This window comes from Macrobrachium nipponense, chromosome 33 (genome assembly GCF_015104395.2).
Source record: "Macrobrachium nipponense isolate FS-2020 chromosome 33, ASM1510439v2, whole genome shotgun sequence".
NCBI classification, from domain to species: Eukaryota; Metazoa; Arthropoda; class Malacostraca; order Decapoda; family Palaemonidae; genus Macrobrachium; species Macrobrachium nipponense.
In genome coordinates, this window is record NC_087219.1 from 6,699,173 (window position 1) to 6,710,781 (window position 11,609).

General features: G+C 47.3%; 2 protein-coding genes across 2 annotated transcripts; one reads left to right on the forward strand and one right to left on the reverse strand.

The window, feature by feature from the left end:
* The first annotated feature begins 521 nt into the window (after positions 1 to 521).
* LOC135202649 (golgin subfamily A member 6-like protein 22) lies at positions 522 to 1,649 on the forward strand. Its single transcript, XM_064232142.1, has one exon. It carries the CDS (start codon positions 522 to 524, stop codon positions 1,647 to 1,649), a length of 1,128 nt encoding a protein of 375 aa, XP_064088212.1.
* Positions 1,650 to 2,401: 752 nt separating this feature from the next.
* Positions 2,402 to 5,166, reverse strand: LOC135202650 (uncharacterized). The gene is made up of 3 exons (XM_064232144.1): positions 5,023 to 5,166; positions 4,219 to 4,709; positions 2,402 to 2,726 (listed from the first exon to the last, which is right to left on the reverse strand). Exons 1-3 carry the CDS (start codon positions 5,164 to 5,166, stop codon positions 2,402 to 2,404), a joined length of 960 nt encoding a protein of 319 aa, XP_064088214.1.
* Between the last annotated feature and the right edge of the window lie 6,443 nt (positions 5,167 to 11,609).

Below are 11,609 nucleotides of genomic sequence, written 5' to 3' on the forward strand. Positions count from 1 at the left end.
CCTTCCTTCCCTGGCCCTGACGACTCGAAATCTTCAGATCCTGAAGCCTTCCTTCCCTGGCCCTGACGACTCGAAATTCAGATCCGAAGCCTTCCTTCCCTGGCCTGACGACTCGAAGTCTTCAGATCCGAAGCCTTCATCCTGGCCCTGACGACTCGAAGTCTTCAGATCCTGAAGCCTTCAGATCCTTGCCCTGACGATTCCGTCTCCGTCAAGGAGAATGATCCAAGACCCGAGTCATCGCAATTGTCAGATTCTGAGGGCTTCCATCGTGGAAGCGGAGGAAGCGCGAAAGGAGGATGAGACTTTGAAGTCTCCAGCGGAACGAATCGCAATCATGTGTCAGCTTTGAAAACTAACCTAATGAACAGGCGTCTTACTCGGCATATACGAACAATGAATGCAATTGTCAATTTAATTAATCAGTTTGGCTGCGGGTTTACAAATGATCCCGTCAGATATACTATTATTATGTTTTGCCTGTCTTAGGAACAGTGTTTACCCTTGAACCTATTGGAAAGATGATTTCTCTCTGGCAAGAAAAGGCAAAATCATCATCTTTATCTACACAGAGTTCTAACCAGGGCGTCGAAGAAATCATATTTGCCTTGAAGGATGTCTATGAGAAACGGATTAAGGAAATCCAGGATAACCATAGGAGCGAAATTCAGGCAATGGAAAACGAACGTTCTTGGCTGAAGGCGACGCTGAAGGAAAAAGACAAATTCATTCAGAAAGTTACTGAAAACGTTGTAAGACTCATGACTAGAACCACGACAAACGAGGAAGAATCAATCTCGAGCCGAAAGTGCCAAGAGAGTAATAAAGAAGAAGAGGTCGAAAAGGAGAGAAAGGAACTGGCAGACGCACTTAAAGAAATTGCAAAGCTGAAAGAGGAATTGGAGGAACTTCGGAGGGAGGTAAGAGCTGGACAGAAGAATGACAAGGATGCCAAAGCTGAAAAAAGGTGGGTTAGCGCAGTCAAGAGGAACATCAGGGAGCAACACGAGGAGAGGAAACAGAAAAGAAGAGATGACAGATTGAGGAAACTGAGGGACTTGATCGAGTTTGTCAAGCAAGAACGTAAGATAATGAACCAGAAAAAGAAGGCTGACCGAGAATGGCTAGAGAGAGAAGCCATGTCTTTGGCACTGTATGACCATCAAGTAAGGATGGAAGAACGAAAAAGTAAAAAGGAAGCACAAAGAGCTTTCAAGCAGGAATTGAAGGAAAGGAACGCCCAATTGAAGGCTGAAGGATATAGGCTGAAGAATGAAATCAGAACCAAGTTAGAGGAAGAACACAAGAGGAAAAAGGCTAAAGCAAAGCTTGAAAAACAGAAGCTAAATAGTGCATTAAGTGATCTCAAGAGAAGGAAAAAAGACCTGTGGAGAAAACGAAAACCCAAAAGGTCTAAAGTTGAAGTGCAACTTCGTGATTACATTGGGCTCTTCCTTCAGGATCCTTTACTGCTCGCTTTGTATTACGAAAATAAATATGATAAACCAGCTACCACCCAGGTTAGTCCGCAGGAGCGTCGGAAAAAGAAGAAAAGAGCTACGAAGGGAACACATTCAAAAAATGGAGGTTTGGGTATGGAAGAGGATTCTAAAGGGAAATATGAATTGATAAAGAAAAGAAGAAAATAGACAAGACAATCGCAAACAAATAGGACAACCAGAGGGAAAGGGAGAGGAAGAACACTGCAGGAAAGAAAGTGAAAACATCCAAGGCTGGTGGACTGAAAGGCAGTTGGGGGGCTGCTGGATAAGTACTATGCTCTGGAAGTATCCAAGGCTGGTGGACTGAAAGCAGTTGGGGGGCTGCTGGAAGAACTCTACTCTGGAAAAATCCAAGGCTGGTGACTAAGGCAGTTGGGGGCTGTTGGAAGTACTCTGCTCTGGAAGCATCCAAGGCTGGTGGACTGGAAGCAGTCGGGGGGGCTTCTGGAAGTACTCTACTCTGGAAGCATCCAAGGCTGGTGGAGTGAAGGCAGTTGGGGGGTTGCTGAAGTACTCTACTCTTTCTTAAGCAATCCAGCAGTGTAGACTGAAGGCAGTTGGGGAGGGGGGGCTGCTGGAAGTAGTCTACTCTGGAAACATCCATGCTGGTGGACTGAATGCAGTTGGGGGCTGCAGGAAGTACTCTACTCTGGAAGCATCCAAGGCTGGCGGACTGAAGGCAGTTGGGGGGCTGCTGGAAGAACGCTTCTCTGGAACCATCCAAGACTGGTGGACTGAAGGCAGTTGGGGGGCTGCTGGAGGTACTCTACTCTGGAAGCATCCAAGGCTGGTGGACTGAAGGCAGTTGGGGGGCTGCTGGAAGTACTCTACTCTAAAAGCATCCAAAGCAGGTGGGGGACTGAAGCAGTCGGAAGGGGGGCTCGCTGAAGGGGGATACTCTACTCTAAAAGATCCAAAGCAGTGGACTGAAGGCAGTTTGGGGGCTGCTGGAAGTACTCTACTCTGGAAGCATCCAAGACTGGTGAACTGAAGGCAGTTGGGGGCTGCTGGAAGAACTCTACTCTGGAAGCAGGCCGGCTGTGACTGAAGCAGTTGGGGGCTGCTGGAAGTACTCTACTCTGGAAGCATCCAAAGCAGGTAGACTGAAGGCAGTTGTGGGGCTGCTGGAAGTACTCTACTCTGGAAACATCCAAAGCAGGTGGACTGTAGCAGTTGGGGGGTTTCTGGAAGTACTCTACTCTGGAAGCATCCAAGTCTGGTGGACTGAAGGCAGTTGGGGGGATGCTGGAAGACCTCTATTCTGAAGCATCCAAGGCTGGTGGACTGAAGGCAGTTGGGGGGCTGCTGGAAGCACTCTACTCTGGAAGCATCCAACGCTGGAGGACTGAAGGCAGTTGGGGGGGCTGCTGGAAGTACTCTGCTCTGGAAGCATCAAAGGCTGGTAGACTGAATGCAGTTGGGGGCTGCTGGAAGTACTCTGTTGAAGATCCAAGGCTGGTGGACTGAAGGCAGTTGGGGGTTGCTGGAAGTACTCTATTCTGGAAGCATCCAAGGCTGGTGGACTGAAGGCAGTTGGGGGCTGCTGGAAGTACTCTACTCTGGAAGCATCCAAGGCTGGTGGGACTGAAAGCAGTTGGGGGGATGCTGGAAGTACTCTGGTTTGGAAGCATCCAAGGCTGGTGGACTGAAGGCAGTTGGGGGCTGCTGGAAGTACTCTGGTTTGGAAGCATCCAAGGCTGGTGGACTGAAGGCAGTTGGGGGGCTGCTGGAAGTACTCTATTCTGGAAGCATCGAGGCCCTGGTGAACTGAAGGCAGTTTGGGGGGCTGCTGGAAGTACTCTGCTCTGGAAGCATCCAAGGCTGGTGGACTGAATGCAGTTGGGGGGCTGCTGGAAGTACTCTGGTTTGGAAGCATCCAAGGCTGGTGGACTGAAGGCAGTTGGGGGGCTGCTGGAAGTACTCTATTTTGGAAGCATCCAAGGCTGGTGACTGAAGGCAGTTGGGGGGCTGCTGGAAGTACTCTACTCTGGAAGCATCCAAGGCTGGGGGACTGAATGCAGTTGGGGGGTTGCTGGAAGTACTCTACTCTGGAAGCATCCAAGGCTGGTGGACTGAAAGCAGTTGGGGGGATGCTGGAAGTACTCTACCTTGGAAGCATCCAAGGCTGGCGGACTGAAGGCAGTTGGGGGGATGCTGGAAGTACTCTACCCTGGAAGCATCCAAGGCTGGTGGACTGAAGGCAGTTGGGGGGATGCTGGAAGTACTCTACCCTGGAAGCATCCAAGGCTGGTGACTGAAGGCAGTTGGGGATGCTGGAAGTTACTCTACCCTGGAAGCATCCCAAGGCTGGTGGACTGAAGGCAGTTGGGGGGCTGCTGGAAGTACTCTACTCTGGACCGCATACAAGGCTGGTGGACTGAAGGCAGTTGAGGGGCTGCTGGAAGTACTCTACTCTGGAAGCATCCTAGGCTGGTGGACTGAAGGCAGTTGGGGGAGCTGGAAGTACTCTACTCTGGAAGCATCCAAGGCTGGTGACTGGAGGGGCAGTTGGGGGGGGGGGCTGGTGGAATACTCTGCTCTAGAAGCATCCAAGGCTAGTGGACTGAAGGCAGTTGGGGGGCTGCTGGAAGTACTCTATTCTGGAAGCATACAAGGCTGGTGGACTGAAGGCAGTTGGGGGGCTGTTGGAAGTACTCTGCTCTGGAAGCATCCAAGGCTGGTGGACTGAAAGCAGTTGGGAGGCTGCTGGAAGTACTCTACTCTGGAAGTATACAAGGCTGGTGGACTGAAGGCAGTTGGGGTGCTGCCGGAAGTACTCTGCTCTGAAGCATCCAGGCTGGTGGACTGAAGGCAGTTGGCGTGCTGCTGAGAACACTCTGCACTGGAAGCATCCAAGGCTGTGACTGAAGGCAGTTGGGGGCTGCTGAAGTACTCTACTCTGGAAGCATGCAAGGCTGGTGGACTGAAGGCAGTTGGGGGGGCTGCTTGAAGTATTCTACTGAAGCATACAAGGCTGGTGGACTGAAGGCATTTAGGGGGCTGCTGGAAGTACTCTGTTCTGGAAGCATATAAGGCTGGTGGACTGAAGGAAGTTGGGGGCTGCTGGAAGTACTCTGCTCTGGAAGCATACAAGGCTGGTGGACTGAAGGGAGTTGGGGGGGCTGCTGGAAGTGCACTAAGCTGGAAGCATACAGCTGGTGGACTGAAGGCAGTTGGGGGGTGGGGGGCTGCTGGAAGTACTCTGCTCTGGAAGCATCCAGGCTGGTGGACTGAAAGGCAGTTGGGGGGGCTTGCTGGAAGTACTCTAATCTGGAAGCATACAAGGCTGGTGGACTGAAGGCAGTTGTGGGGCTGCCTGGAAGTACTCTGCTTTGGAAGCATCCAAGGCTGGTGGACTGAAAGCAGTTGGGGAGGGGCGGGGGCTGCTGGAAGTACTCTGCTCTGGAAGCATCCAAGGCTTGTGGGACTGAATGTAGTTGGGGGGCCTGCTGGAATTACTCTGCTCTGGAAGCATCCAAGGCTGGTGTACTGAAAGCAGTTGGGGTGCTGCTGGAAGTACTCTGGTTTTGGAAGCATCCAAGGCTGGTGGAGTGAAGGCAGTTGGGGGGGCTGCTGGAAGTGGCTCTAAATCTGGAAGCATCCAAGGCTGGTGGAGTGAGGCAGTTGGGGGGCTGCTGGGAAGTGCTCTAAATTCTGGAAGCATCCAAGGGCTTGGGTGAGTGAAGGCAGTTGGGGGGGCTGCTGGAAGTACTCTAATCTGGAAGCATACAAGGCTGGTGGACTGAAGGCAGTTGGGGGGCTGCTGGAAGTACTCTGCTCTGGAAGCATCCAAGGCTGGTGGACTGAAGGCAGTTGGGGGCTGCTGGAAGTACTCTACTCTGGAAGCATCCAAGGCTGGTGGACTGAAGCAGTGGGGGGCTGCTGGAAGTACTCTAATCTGGAAGCATACAAGGCTGGTGGACTGAAGGCAGTTGGGGGGCTGCTGGAAGTACTCTGCTTTGGAAGCATCCAAGGCTGGTGGACTGAAAGCAGTTGGGGGGCTGCTGGAAGACTTTGTTTGTTTGCATCTAAGGCTGGTGTACTGAAAGCAGTTGGGGTTTGCTGCTGGAAGTACTCTGGTTTGGAAGCATCCAAGGCTGGTGGGGGGGACTGAAGGGCAGTTGGGGGGTCTGCTGAAGTACTCTGCTCTGGAAGCATCCAAGGCTGGTGACTGAAGGGCAGTTGGGGGGCTGCTGGAAGTACTTCGCGTTTCCGGAAGCATCCAAGGCTGGTGGACTGAAGGCAGTTGGGGGCTGCTGGAAGTACTCTGCTCTGGAAGCATCCAAGGCTGGTGGACTGAAGGCAGTTGGGGGGCTGCTGGAAGTACTCTGCTCTGGAAGCATCCAAGGCTGGTGGACTGAAGGCAGTTGGGGGCCTGCTGGGAATTACTCTCTCTGTAAAGCATCAAGCTGATGGACTGAAGGCAGTTGGTTTCTGCTGGAAGTACTCTGCTCTGGAAGCATCCAAGGCATGGTGGACTGAAGGCAGTTGGGGGCTGCTGAAGTACTCTGCTCTGGAAGCATACAAGTCTGGTGGACTGAAGGCAGTTTGGGGGGCTGCTGGAAGTACCTACTGTGGAAGCATACTAGGCTGGTGGACTGAAGCAAGTTGGGGGGGCTGCTGGAAGTACTCTACTTTGGGGAACATCCAAGGCTGGTGGACTGGCAGTTTAGGGGGGCTGCTGGAAGTACTCTATTCTGGAAGCATCCAAGTCTGGTGGACTGAAGGCAGTTGGGGGGCTGCTGGAAGTACTCTACTCTGGAAGCATCCAAGTCTGGTGGACTGAAGGCAGTTGGGGGGCTGCTGGAAGTACTCTGATCTGGAAGCATCCAAGGCTGGTGGACTTAAGCAGTTTTGGGGGGCTGCTGGAGTATTCTACTCTGGAAGCATCCAAAGGCTGGTGGGCTGAAAGCATCGGGTGGGGGGTGGGGGGGGGGGGGGCTGCTGGAAGTATTCTACTCTAGAAGCATCCAAGGCTGGTGGACTGAAGGCCAGTGAGGGGGCTGCTGAAGTACTCTACTGTTGAAGCTCCAAGGCCGGTGGACTGAAGGATGTTTGGTGGCTGCTGGAAGTACTCTACTCTGGAAGCAACCAGGCTTGGTGGTGGACTTAAGGCAGTTGGGCGGGGGCTGCTGGAAGTACTCTACTCAGGAAGCATCTAAGGCTGGTGGACTGAAGGCAGTTAGGGGGCTGCTGAAGTACTCTACTCTGAAGCATCCAAGGCTGGTGGACTGAATGCGTTTGGGGGCTGCTGGAAGTACTCTATTTCTGGAAAGTATCTAAGGCTGGTGGACTGAAGGCAGTTGGGGGCTGCTGGAAGTACTCTGCTATGGAACGCTCCAAGGCTGGTGGACTGAAGCAGTTGGGGGGCTGCTGGAAATACTCTATTCTCAAAGCATCCAAGGCTGGTGGGACTAAAGGCAGTTGGGGGACTGCTGGGAAGTACTCTGCTCTGGAAGCATCCAAGGTGGTGGACTGAAGGCAGTTGGTTCTGCTGGAAGTACTTTCCTCTGGAAGCATCCAAGGCTGGTGGGACTGAAGGCATTAGGGGGCTGCGGGAAGTACTGTATTCTGGAAGCATCCAAGATGGTGGACTGAAGGCAGTTGGGGGGCTGCTGGAAGTACTCTACTCTGGAAGCATCCAAGGCTGGTGGACTGAAGGCAGTTGGGGGGGCTGCTGGAAGTACTCTACTCTGGAAGCATCTAAGGCGGTGGGGACTGAAGGCAGTTTGGGGGGGGCTGCTGGAAGTAATCTACTCTGGAAGCATCCAAGGCTGGGTGGACTGAAGGCAGTTGGGGGGGCTGCTGGAAGTACTCTATTGGAAGCATCCAAGGCTGGTGACTGAATTAGGCAGTGGGGGGGCCTGCTGGGAAGTACTCTACTCTGGAAGCATCCAAGGCTGGTGGACTGAAGGCAGTTGGGTTGGCTGCTGGGAAGTAATCTACTCTGGAAGCATCCAAGGCTGGTGGACTGAAGGCAGTTGTGGGGCTGCTGGAAGTAATCTACTCTGGAAGCATCCAAGGGACTGGTGGACTGAAGGCAGTTAGGGGCTGCTGAAGTAATCTACTCTGGAAGCATCCAAGGCTGGTGGCTGAAGGCAGTTGGGGGGGCTGCTGGAAGTACTCTGCTCTGGAAGCATACAAGGCTGGTGGACGAAGGCAGTTGGAGGCTACTGGAAGTACCTCTGGTTTGGAAGCATCCAAGGCTGGCGGACTGAATGCAGTTGGGGGGCTGCTGGAAGTACTCTACTCTGGAGGCATCCATGACTGGGTGGGGGTGGACTGAAAGTAGTTTGGGGGCTGCTGTAAGTACTCTGCTCTTGAAGCATCCAGGCTGGTGGACTGAAGGCAGTTTGGGGGCTGCTGGAAGTACTCTGCTCTGGAGCATTCCAAGGCTGGTGGACTGAAAGCAGTTGGAGGACTGTTGGAAGTACTCTACTCTGGAGGCATCCATGACTGGTGGACTAAAAGCAGTTGGGGGGCTGCTGGAAGTACTCTGCTCTGAAAGTATCCAAGATTGGTGGACTGAAGGCAGTTGGGGGGCTGCTGGAAGTACTCTGCTCTGGAAGCATACAAGGCTGGTGGACTGAAGGCAGTTGGGGGGCTGCTGGAAGTACTCTGCTCTGGAAGCATACAAGGCTGGTGGACTGAAGGCCGTTAGGGGCCTGCTGGAAGTACTCTACTCTGGAAGCATCCAAGACTTGTGGACTGAAGGCAGTTGGGGGGCTGCTGGAAGTACTCTGCTCTGGAAGCATACAAGGATGGTGGACTGAAGGCAGTTGGGGGGCTGCTGGAAGTACTCTGCTCTGGAAGCATCCAAGACTGGTGGACTGAAGGCAGTCGGTAGGCTGCTGGAAGTATTCTGCTCTGGAAGCATACAAGGATGGTGGACAGAAGGCAGTTGGGGGGCTGCTGGAAGTACTCTACTCTGGAAATATCCAAGGCTGGTGGACTGAAAACAGTTGGGGTTTTGCTGGAAATACTCTACTCTCGAAGCATCCAAGGCTGGTGGACTGAAAGCAGTTGGGGGGCTGCTGGAAGTACTCTGCTCTGGAAGCATCCAAGTCTGGTGGACTGAAAGCAGTTGGGGTTTTGCTGGAAGTACTCTGCTCTGGAAACATCCAAGGTTGGTGGACTGAAGGCAGTTGGGTATCTGCTGGAAGTACTCTACTCTGGAAGCATCCAAGGCTGGTGGACTGAAAGCAGTCGGGGTGCTGCTTAATTACTCTGCTCTGGAAGCATCCAAGGCTGTTGGACTGAAGGCAGTTGGGGGGCTGCTGGAAGTACTATTCTGGAAGCATCCAAGGCTGGTGGCCTGAAGGAGGGCAGTAGGAGGAGCAGAGAGGAGGGGGAGGAATGGATGAGGAGAGGAGGTGTAGTTGACGAGGAGGGGAGGGGGAGGAGGCAGAGGGGGGATGGGGGGGGATGGGGGAGGAGGAGAGGGGAATCCTTGTAAATAAAGTTAAAACAAATTCCATGTGGTAGTTACAGTTAGTGAATGGTCTCAAAATCTAAAGGCATATAAATAGTATATTTTTTAAAATTTTAAAAGTAATTTTTAATTTTTCTATCATTCAAACTGAGAGTCTTTAAATAGGATAGAGATCAAATTTTTTCATTTGTGCAGGATAAAATATTGATCATGTTATCTGGACACAAGTAACCAAAAAAAAAAAAAAAAAAAAAAAAAAAGACAAGCAATTCAAAAAATTATACAAAAGTAGAGTATTCTAACACTATCGGAACACTATGGAGGAAAACAGGTTACATGACATATTACCTAACTACAACACAATTCAACCAGATTCCACCTGTAAAGCACGACTGGCAAAGTATGGGAACCAGCCTTTTTGAAAATTCTAGTTAGAGCCAATGTAGAACAAATGAAAATACCGAGTTCGATAAAGCAACTGGATTGCTAATGGAGACTTTATTCACAGCTACATAGAAACTACTTCTCCCCTTTGAACACAAATTTCAGTCGAACCCAATTATAAATATGAATATATATTAATATATTATATATATATATATATATATATATATAAATATATATATTATATATATATATATATATATATATTATATATATATATATAATATATATATATATATATATATATATATATATATATATATATAATGTATATGTATATTATATATATATATATATATATATATATATATATATATATATATATATATATATATATATATATATAATTTATATATATATATATATATATATTATATATATATATATATATATATATATATATATATATATACATATATTATATATATATATATATATATATATGGCATGGAGGCTAGTAACTAGATACGCGATAACATCCCAAAAGGGCCTCGTACTATTTATAGTAAATAATATCAGTATTAAAAATCCTATATTAAAAAGTCGTAGCATAGCAGATTATTTTTTCAAAACAAACTAAACAACTGTTGAAATTCATGAAGCGACCCAACCTCCCCAGGGGAACTCTATTCCTTTGAACATTTTATCTTAATGGAAAATAAACATCTGCACGATTACATGGCAATATGACGAACTTCCCTCTAAAGTCTAGCTCTGCATTAAACAAAAAACTACAAATGCCGAGAGAAATTTTGCCTTCATGGTTAACTTATAACTAGAACAAAAATATGAAGCTAATATATGTATGAGAGGCTGTTCGACCAACATTTTCAGATTTTAGTAAAATTCGGAAATTGGAATATTGCCTACTTATTATACTATTTTTTTTCTTCTTTTCCTTATATCGTTTTCATACTGAATGCGGACGAGGCATAACAACAGAAAATGATATAAAAAAAGATTTAATGAACAAAAACGTTTAAATAATAAAAATAGCATTGCTTGCTTTTCTTTTAAAAATCAAAAATATACTTTATATATATATATATATTGTATATATATATGTATATAGTATATATATATATATATATATATATATATATATATATATATATATATATATATATATATACAGAGATATACTATTTATGTATACATACATACGCACATGCACACACACATTATAATATTTATGTATATATATATATATATATATATATATATATACTAATATATATATATGTTAATATATAGAGAGAGAGAGAGAGAGAGAGAGAGAGAGAGAGAGAGAGAGAGAGAGAGAGAGAGAGAGAGAGAGAGAGAGAGGAGATTGAGGAGGTAGCTATAGGAACCCTCCTGTATCTATTTTGCTAATTTCTAACTTCAACAGACTATTTGCCATGGAGAGAAGAACATGTCTCATATTTCGATTGCCTGTACAATTTTCATTGTACTTTTTGAGTGAAACCTCAAAATACCGTTATTTTAAAAAATCGGCTGAAAATTTCAGCAAAAACCCGTAAGTCCAAAGATCGTTTGCATCTTCAGTTTCCAAAAGAGAAAAAACAATTCCGCAGTGGAAACAAAATAACTTTTTCTGCTAACAGTATTTAAGGTCGACGCAACATAATTCTCTCTCTCTCTTTATTAAAAAAACTCCTCACTAAGCAAAAATATGATCTTTACCCACTGAATCCTTATATAATTAACCTTCATGAAAATATAATGCTGAACACCCCTTCTATCTAACTCATATGCCCCGATAATTATACCTCCTGTCTGAAATAGAAATGCTATGTAAAGCTTGACCCCCGATACGAACATCTCTCGTAGGAAAAAAAGGAAAAAAAAAAAATAATAATATCTCATCAACCGGAATTGACCCCCTTACATACATCTCCATGGAAAGTCATATTCAACATCTCTGAAAACAGTGCAAATTCTCCGAGTATCAACTCTGAAAGGAAAAAATCAGCAACCGGACTCATCACAGAATTATCAGCAAAAATCCACCTGTGAATACCTCATGTGCTCGAATCGCACTTTAGATTTGTCTAGTCAGACTTGCAACTCAGAAAATCATTATTCTCCAAATAGCCCAAGAATCTATACTAACACTATATAATCACATTTCACAATATTATCTCTAGGATATCACCAAAGGTACCCAATTGTCCTTGAAAAACATAACTCACCCATGATACTAACCACAAGTATATAAAAACTACATA